This window comes from Heteronotia binoei, chromosome 4 (genome assembly GCF_032191835.1).
Source record: "Heteronotia binoei isolate CCM8104 ecotype False Entrance Well chromosome 4, APGP_CSIRO_Hbin_v1, whole genome shotgun sequence".
Classification (NCBI taxonomy): domain Eukaryota; kingdom Metazoa; phylum Chordata; class Lepidosauria; order Squamata; family Gekkonidae; genus Heteronotia; species Heteronotia binoei.
This window is the reverse complement of record NC_083226.1, coordinates 52083789-52106098: the sequence shown is the minus strand read 5'-3', so window position 1 is coordinate 52106098 and position 22310 is coordinate 52083789. Positions and strand designations below refer to the sequence as shown.

At 40.9% G+C, this 22310-nt stretch overlaps 1 protein-coding gene across 2 annotated transcripts in view; it reads left to right on the top strand.

The window, feature by feature from the left end:
• The first annotated feature begins 246 nt into the window (after positions 1 to 246).
• CCDC171 (coiled-coil domain containing 171) overlaps positions 247 to 22310 on the top strand; it is a 209692-nt gene continuing 187628 nt past the window's right edge. Inside the window, exons 1-5 of one of the 2 annotated variants that reach the window (XM_060237258.1) lie at positions 247 to 382; positions 9896 to 10025; positions 13752 to 13926; positions 16972 to 17162; positions 19761 to 19889. In XM_060237258.1, coding sequence (XP_060093241.1) covers positions 348 to 382; positions 9896 to 10025; positions 13752 to 13926; positions 16972 to 17162; positions 19761 to 19889 — 660 coding nt within the window. In that variant the 5' untranslated portion in view covers positions 247 to 347. Of the gene's footprint in view, positions 383 to 1117; positions 1136 to 9895; positions 10026 to 13751; positions 13927 to 16971; positions 17163 to 19760; positions 19890 to 22310 lie in introns of those variants that run through there. The other variant, XM_060237259.1, reaches the window with a different exon arrangement.

The following is a 22310-nucleotide window of genomic DNA, read 5'->3' as shown; positions in this document are numbered from 1 at the left end:
CTGCGGGCCCTGTTTTTTGAGGTAGAGGCACCAGATTTTCAGTATAGCATCCAGTGGCTCTCTCCAATATATGCCATAAGCTTCAAAAAGATTGGACCAGGGGGTCCAATTCTATGAGTCCCCAAAGAAGGTGCCCCTATCCTCCATTATTTCCTATGGAAGGAAGGCATTTAAAAGGTGTGCTGTCCCTTTAAATGTGATGGCCAGAACTCCCTTTGGAGTTCAATTATGCTTGTCACACCCTTGCTCCTGGCTCCACCCCCAAAGTCCCCAGATATTTCATGAATTGGACTTGGCAACCCTATTTGTAATATCCAGACTTCTGGGGGAGCCCGAATGCCGGCAAAATGTTTAATGTCAATTTGGTTCGTCTTAATAACAGGTATGTCTAAGCTTATTTCTAAGGTAAACGAGCTTACAATGGAGTAATTTCTGTTTATGATTCACTGCTAGCACCATCAGGTATTGGAGAATAGCATTTCGGTTTGGGCATTTGGATGTTTGAATATTAATATTTTGCCTGCAACCCTAAATACACAAATTCGGGAATAAGGCTCATTTCGCCCATTGGGATTTACCTCGAAGTAAATACGCTCAGGATTGGAGTGTTTAGAAAAGAATACAGAAAATGCATATAAAGTAGGGAAAAAATGCAACTGTAGTCTTAGTCTTATTTTATGCACACTTCTTTCGCTATAATTGTCGGCTCTTCAAATGTTCGCTTGGATACTTGGTTAGAGCGGCAAACAGAGCGGGAAAGGGCTACACCCTGCTGGTTGCGCATGCTCCACACATCAACTTGAAGTAAAAACAGGGAGGGTAGATCCTCGATACTCCGTCTCTTAGATCTCGTCGCATCACAATCCCCAGTTCTTCAAATGAAAAGCGGTGTTCTAATGCAGGAAGGAGGGACGAAGCTATGGGGTTGGTTGCAGCTTCAAAGGCAACTTCCGAGCTGTTACCGGTAGTAGCCGTTGTAAAAGCCCTCTTCGAAAGTACTGGGAGTGGCTTGGCTTTCCTGTTCATTCTGGGTCCTAGCGCCCGCATTGTACTTGCTGGGCTTTCTGGGTTATTCCTGGCAGTGATTTCATACGACCTTACTGCTGTCCCTTTGAACTGTAGGCGTGACGGGAAGGTATGAAGAAGGGATCCTCGCGTGTGAGAAGTGACAGGTTTGCTTTAGGAATGATACTGGTAGATGGAGGTGGCTCGGGGTCGGTTTCTTTTGAAGAGTGTAGGTGTTAGAAAGTTCAGCTTTCTGTGATATGGAAGATTAAGTTCAGCAAGGAAGGTTGTCCGGCGATGTGTCCACCCATTTGGAGTTAAAACCTGTGACGTTTTCAACCTCGTCCTGTAACGCTTCTGCTATATAAGTAGGACCAACAAGAGAGAGGGAGAAGCCTGATAATTGATTACTGTTACCTGTTTCTGACAGGGTTTCTTCAGATTTGAAAAAAGGAGCAGAAGTTCTTAAGGTAGTCTCTTTCCTAGCTCATATTCAGAGTGGAAAGCTTTGTCTGTTTAACAGCAGCTTGCTGTGTAACTTTACAGATAAAGGGGGCATGCTATAAGAAACTTAGCTAAGTGGGACAAAGAGCTAAATGTGACCTGGGGTAGTATCGTCATGCCTTACCTTCCAAGTGTTTTGGAATGTTTTGCTTCAGGGCGCATGTTTCATTATCGTTTAGATAATCTCTCTCCTGCAAAATTGCATGATTGTGTTGAGTGGATCTTAGATGCTTATTTCCGATCTCTGTTCATCCAGCCTGTAGAGAATATGCCAGCAAGGATTTCATGTAGTCATTCGTATAGTTTGATCTTCAGCTGCTTTAGTTTCTTTCAGATAGTTGAATAGCCCACCTGACCTAGCAACTAGTCTGAACACAGAAGCAAAGGTAGTACTTGTTTGTTGTGATTGCAAACAGTAAGTGAGATGGTCCTTTAATCACAGTGCCTGGTTGGGTACTGGATGCATAGTATACCCCCCATGGCGTTTATTCTTTATGAAGGTTATATGTTTGTGTTTAGTGCTGCTGAATTATGATGTTGTTTTATTGTTTATTTAATTTAAATTTAATTTGCGATCTATACCCTGCCCTATCCTGCAAGCGGGCTCAGAGCAGCTTACAACATTAAAACATTACAATAACAATAAATGAGGCATATAAAATTAAGCATATCAAAATTAAGCTATCTCATAAATATAATACGTATAAATTAAACCAAAAAGACCATAATTCAGACGATTGGCATAGCCTGAGATCACAATTCAAACAATTGGTACAGCTTCAGAAAATTGGCACAGCTTTGGCACAGCTTCAGATAATTGGCACAGTTTAGGACCATAATCCAGACAATTGGCACAACTTAAACACCTAGATAGTAAGGTGCTGGGGGAAGCAAACATTTCAAAGGATGCTCATTAGATCAGTTAAAAGCCTGGTGGAAGAGCTCCATTTTACAGGTCCTGCGAAATTAGATAAGTCTGGCAGGACCCGGATCTCCAGCGGGAGCTCATTCCACCAGGTAGGGGCCCAGACTGAAAAGGCCCTGGCCCTCATTGTGGCCAGTTGGGCATCCATAGGACCAGGGATCATGAGAAAATGTCGTGTGGATGATCTCAGAGCCCGGGGGGGGGGGGCTAGTATGAGGAGAGGTGGTCCCGAAGATATGCAGGCCCTAGGCCATAGAGGGCCTTAAAGGTAAGGACCAACACCTTGAAACGGATCTGGTACTTGATGGGTAGCTAGTTCAGTTCATACAGAACTGGATGTATCTGTGCCCGTATAGGCCTCGATGCTACTAACCGCGCTGCTGTGTTCTGCACCTGCTGGAGTTTCTAGAGCAGAGTCAAGGGCAGCCCCACATAGAGAGAGTTACAATAGTCTAATCTGGAAGTGACCGTTGCATGAATCACTGTGGCTAAATCATGGGGGCCAAGGCCAACTCTTAGGCCTATCTGAGATGGAAAAAGGCGGCCCTTTCAGTGGCGGCAACCTGGGCTTCCATAGATAGAGAGGCATTTAGGAATACCCCCAAGCTCTTCACCTCTGTTGATGGCATGTGGTATTCTTGGTCTACTGATCTTTGTGATGAGCATTTGATTATTTTTGTGTAGTGCCAAGAAAACCTTTTTTGCTTGTGAGGTGGGGTATAAATACCTTCAGGAGTTTAAAATAATAAGATCTGTTCAGTGATGAACACTGTTTGAACTATTTGTGATGTTAAATAGATGTATGGGGGAGTATGATTTGTTTAGAAGAGGAACACAGTAAAAAAAAGAAAATTAGTTAATTGTCATGTCACATTATTTTATAGCTATGCAGAAACATTTGATTTAAAATGCCGTTAATAGAGCATCCTGTTTAAGTGATGAACAAAATAATTTAGTCATCTGTCAAATAGAAGTTAAATGCATTCAACATTTGATGCCTAACAACTTAAGAACAAAGTCTGAATCCATCTTTTAAGACCAACAAAATTTTATTCTAGGTATATGCTTGCGTGTCTGAATCTGTCTTTATAACTCAATGGTTTTCTAATGTATTACCTTTTTGTTACCTTAAATGTTAACAGCTCCTTCGGTAAACATGCTAGTGGCACTGAGAGCATGTGCCATGAAGCCCACTGGGCCTGTTATTCTGTCTCATCCTAACCTGCTTTTCCAACATTCTTTCGTTTTCTGTTTTATTCTTACAACAACCTTGTGAGGTAGGTTAGTTTGAGAATGTGTGACTGTCCCAAGGTCACGTAGCTAGCTTCCATGGCAGAGTGGGGATGAAATGGGTTTCCCAGTTCCTGGTCCAGTACTCTAACCATTATAGCACAATGGCTACTACACCTTTGCCATTGAGGATCTAATTGAGCAGCACATAATAAATAAGTTCCAGGGAGCTCCAGGGTTCCTACAGTAGAGCTTGAAAACCCAGATTTTGGTAAAGTTTTATTGACTTAAAATAGAATTTTAAAAATCTGAATTAGTCTGCAGGGTTGAAGTGTGTAGTTAATAGCTGAGTGAAAGTTTAGGGTTATAGTTGCTCTACTACTTCATATATGTCTCATGGGTGGCATTAGCATGTCAAACAGCAAACCATTTCTAATTAAAAAACAAAAAAGGAGGAAATGTAGCTATGGAAATGTATGCAGCATTGCAGCTATACCAATAATCTGATCTGACACAAGTTTAATCAGCAGAATGTTCAACTGAGTTCATTTGGGAAATTAATTCTGAATAAATTTGAATAGGATCAGGCTGAAAGTGCAAATGTTATGTTAGTTGTAAAAGGTGATCGCAACATAGTGTTTTCAGCTTCCTCAAGAAATAAACGTATTGTTGGAATGCACATGGTTATAAAAGAATCATTGCAATGTTACAGGTAAAGCAATGTCTGCAATACCAGCATCAGCCTGTGCTCTGTTCTGGCTTAGAATGGTCATGCTTGTTACTTGTGCCATGTACTGTGTCAAACTATCCTGTTCTGATATTACAATCAAGTACATAGGCATAAATGTTCAGGATCGAAATGCTGGGCAGTTTACACCAAATAGCGAAAGTGTTGTTTTTTTCTTGGAGAGAAGTATCTGGTGAAATCATACTTATCTCCGAGGAATAATAATAAAGGGACATGGGATTTTATGTGTGAAAACTGCTCAATATTATGGTACTAAAAAGCATGCCATAAAATGTATTTCCTCCACTGCCCCGTGATCTGGCTTTGTGCATGTCAAGGTGGCAAGCTTGTGATGGAAACATTTAGATTGCCTTCACACTAAGTCTATGTTTTACAGCCTACTTAAGAGCCTATTTAATGCTTTAAAGTACTACTTTTTTCTCAGTCTTATCACCTCTTTGAAAAGCAAATAGTCATTCTTATTGCCGTAAATGTCTTGGATATTTGCTTCACTGGTGTAACTTTGTCTCTGCACCATTTTCCAGCTTTTGCTTCCAGATTTTAAAGTTCCCCGCCGCCAGTTTATTGAATCTTTTTAAAATTTAATTATTTTTGTACCTTGTTCTTCTCCACAGTGAGGGCCCAAAGCAGCTTACATTGTTCTCTTCTCCTTTGTTTTACCCTCACAACGACCCTTTGAGGTTGGTTAGGCTGAGAGAGTGTGACTGTCCCAGGGCCACCCAGTGAACTTCCATTGCATGCAAGTAGGGGTTCAAACTCTATTTATTTAGAATGAATCTGCCTTATTCCAAAGGCTCGGTTTAGATGACTCTGTATATAAAGCAGCCTTCTTCGTTAAAGACTTTATATTTTCCAGTTTAAGCTGATTGAGAGTAATAGATTTTATCTGGAGTAACTCTGCATAAGATTGTCCTGTGAATTTCTAAGGAAGATGGCCCAGGTTAAAGGACAATCTGAGCAAGTATATCAGATACCCTACAAGCAAATAGAGACTATGAAGAATCCCATTCCTTCCCTTCGTTTTTCCTTGCCCTATTCACTTATTCTTCTACCCTTGCTTGCTCCCTGATGTTTTTCTCATACTTCCTCATACTAATCAACCTTAGTTTCTTATACAGAAAGACCACACAGGCTTCAGGTTGCCAACTTCCAGGTGGTGCCTGAAATCTTTGGGAACTGCAACTGATAGCTAGATGACAGAGATTTGGTTGAGTAGAGGAAATGACAGTTTTGAAAGGTGGACCCTAGGGCATCAGATCCCTGCTGAGTATCCTCCCCTCCCTGGGCACCACCCCAAATCTCCAGGGATTTCTGTACATGGAGTTGGCAACCTTGCAATAGGTCATAATCCAGATAGCATTTCTAGGAATGCCAAGGGGAGTTCTTACTTCTTCCCATGTTGAAACATTCTACACTTGTTTTGAACATTTCCATTTTGTAAGGATGGACTGCCTGGAAGAGATTCAGAAGGGCCCTGCAATTGTGTAGAGTTAGTTCTCTGAATTGTGGCTATAGATTTCTGTAAGTCTTTGCCCAGTAGTATTTGGTTCTGTTCTGTGAAGGCAGATTTGGCACTGTTTCAGTGGCTCATTATACATGAGTAAATATGAATGATGATTTTTATTAAGATAATGTGATTACAATAGTCACATAAATGTATGTGTTGTTGATTTTAGTGTGTCCTCAAGATTTATGGAAGCAAGGAAAGTTTGTCTTTTTAGCTGTAAAAGGATATAAATTATGAGGATAATGTTCATTGTCCAGAGAATGTAGACAAAAGGAAAGAGAGCGATTGTCTTGACTTTTCTAATCAATCTTATGACTTCTGAAATTAAATTGAAAGTTTATCTTTGATAATTAAAATAAAATGCAACATTGGCTCAGTTCAGATGTCACATTAAATCGTTCTTTAATCAAACTAACTATGGCTAGCGGATCATCTGAACTTGGACTTTTCACAAACCACCTGCTAGGAAGATCTTCTTCCTCTAGCTCTTATTTCTTGCAGCCAGTGGGAGGGGGAAAATAGTTGTTGTGAGAGTGTTATGTTACTTTGGATAGGGCTGGAAGTGGTGTCATACTATTCTAGGAATTGCTGGAAGTTCTTAAATGGTGTCAAACGTGGCACCCGGGACCAGAACCAGCCGGCCCAGGGCTCTTATCCAGCTCGTGAGCAACTGGTGCAATGGAGGAAAGGCTTGGGAGAGGAGCAGGTGGGCACACATGGTGAAGTGTGTGTTGTTGAAGCTGTCAAGAAATAGAAAGGAAAGGACGAGGGTGGGTTTAAAAACCCCCCCATAAAGGTAGTCCCCCATGCAAGCACCAGTCATTTCCGACTCTGGGGTGACGTCACATCATGACATTTTCATGGCAGACTTTTTACGGGGTGGATCCAAGTAGTCAGCCATGTTGGTCTGAAGTAGTAGAACAAAATAGGAGTCAAGTTGCTCCTTTAAGACCAACTTAATTTTATTCAGAATGTAAGCTTTTGTGTACTCTCTAAGCACACTTCATCAGACGAGGAATCCGGTACTAGTACCGGATTCCTTGTCTGATGAAGTGTGCTTAGAGAGTACACGAAAGCTTACGTTCTGAATAAAACTAAGTTGGTCTTAAAGGTGCAACTTGACTCCTATTTTGTTCTTCTTACGGGGTGGTTTGCCATTGGCTTCCCCAGTCATCTACACTCCCACCACCTCCCGCAAGCTGGGTACTCATTTTACCGACCTCGAAAGGATGGAAGGCTGAGTCAACCTTGAGCTGGCTACCTGAACCCAGTTTCCGCCGGGATCAAACTCAGGTTGTGAGCAGAGCTTGGACTGCAGTACTGCAGCTTACCACTCTGCACCATGGGGCTCTAGGGGTGGGTTAAGGCTGGGTTAAAATAGTGTTGGAGGAATGGCAGCAAAGTTGGTGAAAAAGTAGTTTTATCTCTTCTGCCTCCTCCATCAGCAAGGATCAGCAAAGCCACTACATGGGGAGGGGGAGCTAAGAGGCCAGCACTGCCATACCTACCAGCTTCATGTTTTTTCCAGTGGTGAACCATGAAGGGGGCTGGTGAGAGTGGACACATGGAGTAGCAATTTGCTGATGGGGAGGGAGGAAGAGGAGGACCGGTGTGTAGATTGAGAGACAGGGCAGTCTCTGAGGGGAAAGACATCCTAGCTTCAGAAGTGAGTGGAGGAATGAAGGGGGAAAGGGTCATTGCTGTCATCACTGCACATATGAACAGCTGCAGAACCAGGAGGCAGAGTGAGTTTCGGGGCGTGTGGGTGGTGGTGTCCTCTTCCTCCCAACTCAGACTGTGAGGGGAAAGGGGTTGTGGGAGGACAAAAGGCACCCCCTGGAGATTTTGGAAATGGCATCTCCATCAAACCTTCTCCTCAGCCTTGCCACCCCACTGCATCTATGGGAAATGCGGGAGGAATGAGAACTGGGAGTGGGGGGATCTGGGAGAGCAAGGTTCCGACCCCTCCCTTTCTGATCCAGGACCCTGTCATATGGGTCACCCAGGGCTGGTTGCTTAGCTTGGCTTACCTCACATGGTTGTTGTTAGTGGTGGAGATGTGGAGGGGGTCTCCAGTGTGCCTCAAGATCCTCAGGGGTAGGATAGGAGAAGAGAGGAAACAAAGAATGAGAGGAAGAGGAGACTGGATTTATACTCGGGAGTCTCAGAGCAGCTTACAATCTCCTTTCCCGTCCCCTCCCCACAACAGACACCCTGTGAAGTAGGTGAGGCTGAGTGAGTTCTCCGAGAACTGCCAAGCAACATCCTGGTAGAACTGGCTAGTAGGATGAAAAGACAGCTTTCCCAGTGGCCCTTGCCTCATCTGTCCTGGGGCTGGAGGGTGGGGTTGTTCTACATTGAGCGATACACATCTTAGCCAATGGGAAAGTAGGAGGGTCATCAGCTAGATGGATTGCCTTTCTCACAGACACATGGCTTTTTTGTAGAAAAAGCCCAGCAGGAACTCATTTGCATATTAGATCACATCCCTGTCTTTACCATTGTTTTGCACAGGGTTTTTTCTACCAAATCCCAGCAGGAACTCATTTGCACATTAGGCCACACCCCCTGACACCAAGCCAGCCAGAACTGCGTTCCTGTGCATTGCTCAAAAAAAGACATGATATGATGCTACAATCTTTAAGATAATTTTTCATATTTCATTTTCTCTCTGTTGAATCTTTCTTTTAAAATATATTTTAAAATAGTATTTAAAACAGCACATCTATTCTTCTGAGTCCCCTCTTTATTTATCCTTCTTTTCTTCTTCATTCCTTTGGGTGTGGCTGCCATAGTAACATCAGTACAATTGTACCAGATCCATATGTAGTTCTGTTCTATTTTTTTTTTAAATCTCCTACTTCTATTTGAGATGCCAGCTGAAGAAGTAGTTAGGAGGTAAAATTTAGTTGGCTTCTAATAAGTTTTCACTGTCAAAAAAAGATAGGGTAATTGTGTACGTTCATCTTACAATAACACTAATATTACAGTAATTAAACCACAAGCTGTGTGTTCATCTGATATACACTTGGTTTTTTCCCTTGGCTCTATTCAAATCAATCAGCTTCTCTTTCTGCTTCCCATTAGAAATATGGCCTGATGCATACAATACCAGCTGTGACTGTTCCCAGGTTGCTCCTAGTAATGTTTGATAAAAGCCAATCACGTGGGTGGGACCATATGCATGATTTCTTCCTGCAGCATCACCCTTCACACTATTGTTGATGATATAGGAACTGTCCCTATGGAAACAGACAACTACTTGCTGAATGGTGACTTTAATGTCCTTTTGAGTTGGCTCTCAGCTCTTTTCATTAGGTAACCATGTCCTCCCTCATGATTTTTGTCACTCTAGTCCTAATTTATAAGGTTGTCAGGATGCAGTAGAGTGGGTCACTTCGCACTGGCCTGAGTTCTTCAAAAATAGGAATAAACCCTAATAAATTCCAGAATACTGTTATGAATATCCAACTACAAAGATATGGTCATGAATGTTGATACTTACTTAAATAGATTGTCAGCATTCTGTTTTCCATTGTCCAATTTGTTTATGGCTAGCTCACAAAATTGGTCTGTCAATGATGCTTGTTCAGTTTTTGGATATTAACTGAAACCCAAATCTTGAGGCTCAGTTTTGTAAGTAGTGAAATATTTATTTTCCCACACAGTTGAGAAGTTGGAATGGTTTTTATTTTTCTGTTTAAGGATACAAAAAAATTATTTTGCATCACTGCTAAAAGAGAAGTATTTAGTGTGGCAGAAGCCTTGTACAATAATATAGGGCACAGAGATTTTATGGATAATCATTGCAATTTAAAATAAATATGACAGACTGTTAAGAGGTATCGTGGTGTTCTTAGTTTAATTAGTTGCTGCATCTTTGGAGCGCTGTGTGAAGATTTACCAGTAGTTATTAAAGCTGAACTCCTGAACTTTAGAGCTGATATAACACTGTTAAAATGCTTGTATTTTGAAGCAGGCATGGTAGAAAGACATCTCTGCCCAATAGCAGAGAACCAGACATGGATACTGAGGAAGAGCTGAGAAGGAAACTCCATCGAGCCATGGAAGAAAAACTGGATTTAACTACAAGTCATAATGAAGAAGTAAGTGCTGCATCTTTATGTAAAACTTTTTCATATAATGTGATGTGTATTACTATATGACTTGACCTTTATTTAAAATGTTAATTAGCTACCTTTTTTCCATATGGAGCTTTTTGTTGTTGTTCATTTGATTTTAATACGGTCAACGACCAGCACAAATCAGAAAAAAATTACAGAAGCTAAAAAAGCAAAGCTAAAATACTTACAAAAAATTCAAATATTGCATAAGATAACAGCAGGAAATAGGGTATATAAAATAGCAATTAAAATTTGGCTCCAGAACATAATATGCAAATTTTAGATGCAATTGAAAAGAGCCCTGCACAAGGATCTATAATCTGTGGATTCACTCCCATTAGACACTTCCTAGAGATCTCAAAATTAGAAAGACTGGAATGGCCCACATGGAGCTTAAGGCATCTTACAATATGGATAAATAAAATAAACTAAACAAAATATGTATTTATTTATTTATTGCTCGTATTTATATCCCGTCCTAACAACAATCAAACCCAAACAATAAAACAGTAAGCAAACAACTAAAATTAACAATCATTACCAATTAACAATTTTAAATAATTTAAAACAGTTTTAAATAGTTTAAAACAATTTTTGGTGCTAGTGTTGGTACCATTACATTCAGCGGTGTTGGGCATCTACTTATACTGTAGTTTAACTAAAGGCAAGTCGAAATAGAGCTGTTTTACAGGCCTTGTGGAACTGGGCAAGGTCCCTCAAGGCCCTTACATCTTCTGGGAATTGGTTCCACCAGTGGGGGGCAGCAATTGAGAAGACTCTTTCTCTGGTAGCCTCCAGTCTCGCCTCCTCAGCCCAGGGATTGACAGTAAATACTGTGATCCAGATCTAAGTACCCTCTGGGGAACATGTGGGGAGAGATGGTTCCTAAGGTAGACAGGTCCTCGGCCATATAGGGCTTTAAAGGTAATAACCAGTGCCTTGTAGTGAATCCAGAATACTTTTGGCAGCCAGTGCAGTTCCTGCAGCCTTGGCTGTATGTGCTCCTGTATAGAGAGACTCAATAACAGCCTGGTTGTTGCGTTCTGCACCAACTGCAGTTTCCAGATCTGAGACAAGGGTAGCCCCATGTAGAGGGCATTACAGTAGTCTAGTCTCGAGGTGACTGTTGCATGGATCACGGTTGCTAGGTCGCTGTGCTCCAGGAAGGGGACCAACAGTTGTGCCCTCCTAAGGTGGTAAAAGGCAGATTTCTCAGTGGCTGCTATCTGGGCCTCGATTACCAATGTGGGCTCCAGTAGCACCCCCAAACTTCTGACTTTGGGCGCCGGTACCAGTGGTGCCCCATCGAAAGCTGGTAGAGGGATTTCCCTTCCCAGACCACCACAACTCAAGCAAAGGACCTCTGTCTTCATCAGATTCAGCTTTAGACGACTCAACCTGAGCCACCCTGCCATGGCTTGCAGCGCCAAAAGTTAGAATCAGAATTTAGGACTGCATTTATTCATCTTATTTATTTATGTTATTTATTGTCCTCCTTTCTCACAGGGTCATGGCAGATTACACATAGTGAGCCAGTAGTCCAGTTACAAAAATGCATTTGGTAACTGATGCATTCAGATTTTAAAAGTCTGGAACCACCTGAAAGACCTGAAGCACAGCTTAAGTATTAACATGATGACTTAAGCAAGGGGTGTCGAACTTATTAATTAGAAGGGCTGGATCTGACATAAATGGGACTTTGTGGGACCGGGCCATGCGTGTCATAAAATGTAATGCCAAATAGCAGAGATATAAACTTTATAAATGATACAAGCACAATTAAAGATTTTTTTTTACTTAAAATACAAATATGCTTAAATCTCTTGCAATATTTTGTTTAAAATTGAAAGGGGGAGGAATAGTGGGCTTTGGCAATTCAATTTTAAAAAGAAAACATCAAGAAAAAGCACAAGGATTACAGCAGAAATTAAAAATATAAACTAAAAATATAATGCTCTGAGCCCTGGAAAAAAATGGCTGGACACTGCAAGCTTCTCCCCCTGCCCCCAGGTTTACTCAGATTGGCAATGGCTCTCCAGTGTAATATTTTCTTTGGCTGTGGGTTCCCAGGTAAGAGTACTCATAAGGCACTGGTTCTCAGGTCCATTCAGCAGAGACAAGACGGCTCAAAGCATCAACCTTTTATTTGCAGGGAGACCACACCAGCAAGCAACAACTTCGATTGGCCATACAAACACTGGAAAGTGAAACTACTTGAGCTCCACTCCATTGAAATACATTGCAGCACAGACAAAGCTGCAAATAAAACACAGAATGGATTTTCCATTAAGGTCTCTGGGACCACATAGACTACTTTGGTCCCAGAGACCTTAATGGAAAATCCATTCTGTAATTTCTTTTTAAGCCCAGAAGAGCTTCCTGCTGAACCAGGCAAAGACAAAGCAGAAGGAGCTGGGAACTTTGGCAGCCTCGGAACTTCAAAGGATGTCACTGGAGGGGAAGGAGAAGGAACAGAAGAGCCACGGGCCTGATAAAAGCCTTGAGTGGTCCAGTTGTGTCCTGAAGGACCATAAATTTGACACCTCCACATTAATTGGTACAGAAATTACCTAAATAAGGTAGACAAAGCAATATAGACCACAGTCCTTAATCATTTATAAAGCCATTTTATGTAGAAAAGCCCTCTTGAATAGTTCATTTTCGCATGGCTTGTGGAAAGGCCATTCCACAAGGCAGGAGCCACAACAGAGGAAGCATGTCCCTTGTGGCCTTAACAGGATTGATGCATCCTTTCATGTTCTGCTGAAAAGCAGATATTTTTTTTTGCGATTATGAGAAATTACTATATTAAACCTTTATTTAACCAACCGTACCCCCCATATCCCAGAAACCCTGGCTCTTCTGCTCAGTGATAAGGATCCTAAGATCACTCTAGCAATTTGCAAAATTTATCTCAGTCCTTTTAGCCCTTGCATAAAAAAAAATAAGGAAGAAGGGTCTTCTGCTGCTCAAGATTTGTGAATCAATGAACTTTTGAGGGTGCAAAGGAAAGAGAAAGCATGTGTATAGGCAGTTGTTGATTTTGCACATTTGCAGGTTCACACCTGCGAAGCCACTGATGACTTGAGCCAAGTTGTCATGGCAGATCATAGTGGGGCAGTTCCACAAATAAGAAGAGCCGAGGCCATGGTGAAAGGTTTGTATGTGATAGCCAGTACCTTAAACTAAGCCTGACAAACTACACTTCTGTAGACCTGCATATCTATTGCGTATGTGCACACCAAAGAATGAGGATTGATAACAACTCAAGTATTGGATTCCTTAATGAAGATATAGCTATATTTGCACTGTATAAGCCTTATGCAATCAAAGATTACCTGAACGTGAAGTTTCTCATAACATGAAGTTTTACATAACTGGTTTTCTCATTAATTAGGCTTCTGCAGTATGGAAGTCGAAGCTCTTATACACACCCCTATAGTTTTTTTAAAAAATGTCCAGCCTGATGAAGTTCTAGAGAACTCACATATTGTATTGTGTTTTCTGTTTGATCTTAATAATAATACATGACGTTTGTTTTTGGTTTTGCTATACACCGGCGTTGCTGCCCTATGAAAGAAGACCCCCAGGGTTCAGCAAACCCTCAGAAACAGTATTTGCAATGTGTATGTATGTGGGGAGGATTGCCTTTAATACCTACAAGAAAAGCTCTCTCTCCTAAGCTGTATGTACAAATTCCTTTCACAGCTATCAAAATGCCTAAGTCAGATTGCCAGGTTGCGAGCTGCAGTTGAGAAAGGTGAGGATGTTAGACAAAGGCTTGAATATGAGCTTGCTGTTGCAAGGAAAGAAGCTGGTCTGGAACGGTATTCAGCAGAAGGCAAGTTATGTGAAGCAAGCAAACAAAATGAACAACTTCAAGGTAAGAGTTAAAGCCCATACTACAACTCTAATAGAACAGAGCCTTGGAGTCATGAGTTGATACAGCATTTTGATCTCATCTTTCTTTTGTTCCTTTTATTTGCCCTTTCTCTCCCACTTATGAGTTCACACCCAACATAACTTGCTATTGCTACCCCAAGTTAATAAAACAACAAAGTCTACAATTGCAAGGCTTTAACTGGTCAGTGTAATCTAAAGAGGATACAACTGTTGCATTTCAGGCCCTCCCCAGTCCCTTCACTCATTTTCACCCTTTCCTATCTGCTGTTCCACAAAACTACCATTTCATTTGATAAAACTTCTGATCAAAAGTGCATTTCATTCTCCAGAAAGTTTCTTCATAGCTTGCCTTCTATCTCACTGCTTATAGTCTTACTTGCTTTTCTCAATTTTATTACCTTAGAAAAAAATTCAATGTGATTTCAAGGAGGAAAAAACAAAGCCTGAAAGCAATGTTATTATTATTCTTCATCTTCAAAATCTCTGTTCTTGTTTTTGGAAACAAGATATCACTGGCAAACTCTTTAGAACCACATTTTTTATCTGCCTTTCTGATATGCAACAGCAAAACATCACAAATATTGTAAGGGGTAGAGCATTTATTTGTTTGCAGTATTCAAAGGTAGTTTTGGGCTTCCTGATTTTTAGCATCATCTGTTAGGTTGCTTTTTGTGTTTTTACTGTTCTGTTTTTTATTATGTATTTTATGTATTTATTTCATATTGCACACTTCCCTGAGTCCTGTTTTTACAGGGGAGGGTGGTTCAAAATCCAATTTAGTAAATAATAAATAATAATAACTAATGTCTAGAGTGATGATCAACCTGAAATATAGCTATAAAACATTCTTTTGTTACTTAGGAGCTGTAGATGTTGGATCTGCTCTCAGTGCTGAATCCTGAGTTTGTTGCTTCTCTGGTTTCGTCTAGGTTGTGGCTTAATTAATGCTTTTGCTCTCTAGTTGCTTAGAGACTTCTCCTTTTCTTTCTTTGATTGCCTGGGATTGGTGCTTTAATGTCTGCTTTGTGGTATAGTGAGACCTACTGGCTGAAAGGATCCCCTGTGGACTTTTGTGGCCTTCATCTGTCTTTATATTCTTTAGGAATATGTTTGGACTAAGTTGCTAGATGTATCTTCCCCCCTGTTTATTCTTTGTTTTAATCTCTCTTTGTATTACATATTTTAAAACACTTTGAGCAAAATGCAAGTGTCTGGATCTGGAAAAAGGTTCATTTGTCTCAGTAAGCACCTGGTAGGAATAGCAGAATGTAGTGAAATGAAATGGAATGCTGTATCTGAGAATATCCTAACAGATCTACTTATTTTAAAGATGTATACCCCTCCTCTTGAGCAGCGGATCTTCAGAATGGCTTACAATTAGAAAGAGTCCACAATTCTTTTTGGTCAGGGGTGGCCAAACTGCAGCTCAGGAGCCACATGTGGCTCTTTCAAATATATTGTGTGGCTATCAAAGCTCCCACTGCCCCATCAGTTTCTTTACACCTCTCCCTCCCTCCCTCCATATATTTGTCTTCCTTCCTTCCTTCCTTCCTTCCTTCCTTCCTTCCTTCCTTGCAATCCAAAAAATGTGGCATGTAGCTCCAAGCCTTTCTTCATTTCTTAGAGAAATGTATCCCTCCGTTCTGTTGTTTCTCTGCATTCCTTATGGAGTTATAGTAAGATCAGAAGGAAATCGCCCCTTGAGAAAGCATGCTTCCAAGCTGCGTGCATTGATGTAATCATAGTAACAGATTTAAATATATCTCATTAACATTATGGCAGAAATGCTAAAGGAAATTTCTATCCTTATCCTTCCCATTGTTAGATTAAGATTGTAATATTGGAGGCTGAGGTTTGTTGGGGGCAGGTTGCTTATAAAATTGTGTAAAGCACCATGTTATTGGTAGTGATCTTTATAAATACTGCGTGCATAATCCCAGCTCTCCATTTCTCATATTGCTGTCTTGGATAAAATGTTCACCGTATGTCACTTTTTGATCATTTTACATTGAGAGTTTTCTTTTCCCCCACCTGATTTCTCAAAGTCTGAGCCAACCAGAATCTGCCGACCTTTGTCTGGTGCAGACTAACTATTCTGTGTTCTTGGTTAAAAAAAAATTACTGCATGAGGGAAGAGAGGCTCTGCAGGAGGAATATTTTTGCCTTTGGCTCTCCTCATCACATGGAGATATGCTAATTGCCCACAGAGGTCTCACAACATTTATAGGAGGCAAACATAATAACATAAGAGAAGCCATGTTGGATCAGGCCAATGGCCCATCCAGTCCAACACCCTGTGTCACACAGTGGCCAAAAAAACCAGGTGCCATCAGGAGGTCCATCAGTGGGGCCAGGGCACAAGAAGACCTTCCACTGTGCCCCCCCCCCAAGCACCAAGAATATAGAGCGTCACTGCCCCTGTGATTAAATAAACAAAAACCAAACTCACTCTGCACATTGCAAAATCTTGACACTATGCAATATGGTTGGTGTTTCTGGGTTACTGTAGTGAAGCAGTACAGTAGGGTTAAGGAGACCTTTCTGGACACCTGTTGGGGACTCTTGATAAACTTGGTCCTTTCAGGCCATAAATGACTGATCTAGGCAAGTTGGCTATTGGAAATGTTTATGGGTTTATAATTAGTTCAGGATTGGTTTAGAAGACTGACAGCAGGTTTGGTGCCATATATCTTGTACCACTGTATCAAAACATATCAAATATCCCCCCTCATGTTGCATATTTACTCTATTTTATATAAATGATTCCGCCTTTTACTTTAGCTCATTGTGCTTCCCGCTTGTAAAACAGGAACTTTGTGTGGATTCTTGTGTGTTTTTTAATGGTAATAAATCTATAGTACAAATACAGATTGAAAGAAATCTTCAGTTCCAAGATATCATTGTTCCTTTGCTGTTTTTCTGTTGTATTGTTAGATGGAAGGGAACAGAAATAGCTTCTGCTGGTTTTAATAATGTGTTCACTTTAAGTTCAGTGAGTACATCACCTTGTTTCTCTTCTCAATAGTGACAATTACAGCTTTTCAGCAGAAGCTGAAGGAGACTGAGAGAGCCTTTCATATTTCTCAGCAACACTGGGATGACAAACAGCAAAGACTCGTAAATGATATAGCTGAAAAAGACCTTATTATCAAGTCCTGCAATAGTGAATATGAATTGCTGTTGAAAGAGAGGACAAAACTAGAAAATATGTTGAAGGTATGTCTTTATTCAACTTGTGTAAGTATTAGGCAGAGGGATATTTCTTATATGAAATCATATATTTCATATGGAATTAGTCTCTGTCTTGCTGTAAAACAATTTTGGAACAGGTGTAAAACAGTTAAATAATCAAAACAAGTATCATCTCATCAATATTGTGAATAGTCTTTATTATTCTGAGTAATGTTTGTTACTTCAGTTCTGAAGTCTCCTATGTTACTTCAGTTCTGAAATCTCCCATCCACTTCCCTTCCTCAGAGGCAAGATTTTCCCTCCTTTCTTTTCTTTTCTGACAGAGCAATCCTAGTGGTCTGTTTTCTTCCTTCCTTCCTTAAGACTTTTGACTGATCCACCCTTTGTCTATGATATTTTACTGTTAGCTCAGCTCAGGAACCTGAGGGAAGTATTGGGATTACCCTGTAGTTTAAGTTAAACTACTGAAAACTGCACTTGAGACTTTTTAAAATTCAAAATTAACTTTTTATATAACATAGAGGGGAAGGGTCAGGTGAAATCAGGGATTGAAATTTCTGGAGTAATACAGTATAGGTAACTCTGAGATAAATTCAGTATATGCACAGACATGTGTTCTTATGTTTCAGACTAATTAGAGTTTCTTAAGCTGTTCACAGTTACTTAAATCTTTGAGAGGCTTTTGTCCAGTATTTTCCAAACACCATAGTACACTTTTTTTTTTAGTATTCACTGACTCTTCTCATTTCCAGAAGGCTGGTATACTCTTTCCAATACCCAAACTCCTCTTGAAACACCAGTACTCTTTTTGATTTTTTAACTGACTCTTAAGCTCTCCAAAGGCAGTTTCTAACCACACCAGACCAGGAATCTCTTCACTCTTCAGAGCTATCACCCTGTTTAGACTAGGTAGCTAAATTTCTTCTCTCTGTAGAATACCTATCCCCTTTCATGGCTCAAGTGTAAAAGTCTCCATCTAACTACCCACTTGTCCTTGCTATCTTTTCCCAGTTCTCCTGTCTGCGTTAAACTGGTCTCAGTCAGGACTGAATTCCTTATGAATTCTCCTCCTGCATGCATCTACTTAGCTCATGGTAACTAATCAGATTGCTTGCAGCACCTGTCAATCCAAGCTCTCTGTTTCTGTAAACAATTAACACTTCACAGTCCTTCAACTGTTTGTACAGCACTTTTGAACTTTTGAAAGTGCAGTCCATCACAGTAGTATATCTCAAACACATCAGGATAGTTCAGATGAAACATTAAACTGTGGTTTGGCATTGCAGGAACAAGCCTCAGAACTGCAGATTACTTCTTTCCCTTGCATGACCTCCTCCTTCACTGTTGTAAGGCAAACCATCATTTGTCAAAGCTTCTGAACTCTGTGGCTCTGCAATTCTAACTGGGATAACAAAGTGCAAGTAATAGTTCACCAGTTAGGGTGTAACAGCCAACTGTGATGTGCCTCAAAACAAGGGGGAAAGAGAGGGGTTCACAGCGTGCAAAGGGAAGATGAAGGGGGAATGGGAGGAGGGAGCATGTGAGTCTAAGGCACATTCATTTAATGTGCAGCCCATAATGTGACGTTGCATGTAAAATGAGTGACTGGTTTTTAAAACCTCTGTAACAGTGAAAATGCTATTGCTGTAAGGTACTGCTTCTGTAAGGACTGATTCCACAACTTGGAAGTTGTTTAAGAACAGTTCCATAAATTATGGTGCGACTGTGGTGCTGAGCGGCCCCATGGCGCAGAGTGGTAAAGCAGCAGTACTGCAGTACTGTGGTCTGAACTCTCTGCTCACGACCTGAGTTGGATTCCGGCGGAAGCTGGATTCAGGTAGCCAGCCCAAGGTTGACTCAGCCTTCCATCCTTCCGAGGTCGGTAAAGTGAGTACCTAGCTTGCTGGGGGGAAAGTATAAAAGACTGGGGAAGGCAATGGCAAACCACCCCGTAAAAAGTCTGCAGTGAAAACGTGAAAGCAATGTAACCCCAGAGTCGGAAATGACTGGTGGTTGCACAGGGGACTTTTCCTTTTCCTTTCCTGTGGTGCTATCAATATACATGGTCCTTTATCAGAACAGCTTAATGTGTCTTATAAAACACTCCTCCATTTAAAATATAAGTTGAAGCATTAAAATATTAAGAAGAAAGACTTGGAATAATTTGGTTGATTCCACTGCAAGATTCTTGTTTAGACTTACCCTGAACTGACACACTTTCTGTGCTGCTTCTGCTTCAACACCAGCTTATTGGGGCAAACTATCAAACTTGGACACCATGTAGTGTCTTGATGCACAATGGAAGGCAGTTCTGTGCAGTCAAACTGATCTATCTATAGCCTGCTTCTAGTAAGAGGTACCATGTTGTTTCTTAGCTCTTTTAAATGCATTGGCTTACTTTTGGATCTTTTAGAATGTCTGGATTTAATACTTATTCATCCATATGGTCAATTGGGCAAACTGGCTGATATTTGTGAAGTAAACTAGACCTTGTGAAACAGCCTTGCTGTCCATAAGAAAAACAGGCTATTACTGTCTTCTGCTCAGTAGGTTTAATTTCAGATTTAGACCTGTATCATTTAACTATTTTATTAATAAAAGTTAAAATGTATCCATGTCAAGGACACCTTGGAGCATCAAGAAGAGCAGAAGAAGATAGAGTCAGAGATAAGGGAGGTGGCAGGAGAAGAGTTTAGGTGTCAGGCAGAACGGTGGAAAGCAGAAAGAAGTGAACTTCATTTTTTGTTGCAGGTATTCTTTTCTCTTCTGAGTTAAGCAGTGAAAAATGTAGCCATTGTGTTTATGCTTTATCATTCTAAATAAATGCAGTAATTATTGGATTGGATCCAGTGGTTTATCAGCAGAAGGTACTGCATATTACGATCTTTCTCATGTTCCCCTTATCCCAGTAGCTCTTGTGCCAAGAGACTGGAGGATCCAACCCACTATGTCCATAACTGATTCCAATGTAGCTCTCAAGGATTAAGCAGCACATGTTAATTGAAATCTGACACTTTTTCAGATTTCAGCTGGGTTGTTGATGATGGCTACTATCATTTTCTTGCAAGATCAGGCATCTTTTTTTGCATAATTTTTTTCTACACCTTTTCCAGTTCCCCGTTGTGCACCATATATATAATCCCCCTGCCCCCCCACCCCCACCTTGGATACTATCCAGATTCAGGGACTAATACGACCAACTATTGATTACATTGTCCTGGTTTTTTCAGCTATGTCTTGGCAACTTCTATGGTGAGAATATGAATGCTGATTTTTAAAAAATATTGGTAGTCATTCTTAAGGATGTACTAAAATAGGACAGATGATCATTGGCAGATGCCAGAGTCTCTTGAATAACATGCTGAAAATGCTTCCCTTCTGTTGTGCTCTAGCAATAATAAAATCACATGCTTCAGACTGAAGGCTCGGTTTGGTCCTTTAAATTACTATAGTATGAAAACCTGAGTTATGAGATCTTTGGAGTTCAGTCTTAGAATTTTTGTCCTTAACAGGTCATCAAAAATGAACGCATCTGTAAGCCATTTGAACAGAACAATCCACCTTGGTTTTCCTAGCAGATGCTGCAGTGTAGTCTTCCCCCAGGGTGCCTGTCTGCCTGATGCTTTCTGACTAAAGGAGGAACTGAAGCTTTATAGCAATACAACAGCATCATCTTGTGGCTAGCAGAATACAGTTGTGCTGTCATTTTTAAATTTAATCTGTGAAGAGCCTGGTCAACAGTTTAGTTACGCCCATTTGTACTGTTTGGCTTTAACTGAAATAGTGGGAATAAATAATTTCATTCAGTGTTTTAGCCCCTTATACCTTTCCCCTTTTGAATGGCACCAGATGGTACAGTTATTGATTCTCCTCATTGTGACACCCACTGTGTTCTATTCTATTTAGACTTGATAATGTCTTTCAGTTCAGTTCCTGTTTTGTAGGCTTTTGTGGCTCTTTGAATATGTATTAAACATTTAATATCGGCCTTAAATGAAGCTTCTGTGCTGAATAAAAATATGTTAAGGATATAAAATATACATTCACTAAAACAAAAATCATGTGAGAGATCAATTTTTTTTAAATGCAGTCAACTAATATTTATATGTAACAAAAGCTTTTTGATATATATGTTGGGTTGGAACCTGGAATGGAATGAGCTGAGGGATTTACTGTACACCCCTTCTTGGATAATTTTATCATTAAGTATTTGCTGTGTACCTAATCTATGTGCTGGATCTCATCAAAACAACTTTGCATGTGCAAGAGGTGGTGTTATCTGTTGGAAGCACCTGATGCAATGACCCTGTGTCTCAGATCTCCAGAATCCAGTGACCACAGAGATAGCAGGCAGATAAGCAAACTCTAAACAGCTTCCTGTTTATTCTCTACTGTCACAGTCTCCCTTTCAAGTGCAGATGAACACTTAGGGAAAAGGCATCTGGATCAAGGTGGGTCAGCACCACTGTTACTGTTAGATCTTTCAGCAGTGTTTGACATGGTCAGTTATGATCTAATGACTCACCGCCTTGCCAACATTGGAGTTCAGGGGGTTGTCTTACAGCAGTTTTCCTCCTTTCTCTGTGGTCAAGGACAAAGGGTGGCTCTTGGTGAGCAGACCTCCATGCGTCACCAGCTTGAATGTGGTGAACCACAGGGAGCTGTTCTCTCGCCAGTGATGCTTAACATCCATATGCGCCCCCTTGCCCAGATTGCTCGAGGTTTTGGGCTGGGTTGTCACCAATATGCGGACGACACCCAGCTCTATCTGCTGATAGATAGCCAGTCAGATTCTGCCACAGATCATCTGACTAGGACTCTAGAACCTATGGCTGAATGGTTGCAACAAAGCCAGCTGAAGCTCAATCCCGCTAAGAAAGTGGTCCTGTAACTTAACTGAAGGGGATTGAAGTCAGGCCCATGTCTCCCAACCCTGGACGGTATATCTTTTGTGCTGGCTCAGAAAGTGTAGAGTCTGGTAGTGATACTGGATGCCTCACTTACCATGGAGGCCCAGGTCACAGCAGTTGCGTGATCTGCCTTCTATCATCTTCGTCAGGTCAGGCAGCTGGCACCCTATCTGTCCCCCCAGGATTTAGCTACAGTGATCCATGCAACGGTCACTTCCAGGATTGCTGTAACTCGCTCTACACAGGCTTGCTGTTGGGGGCT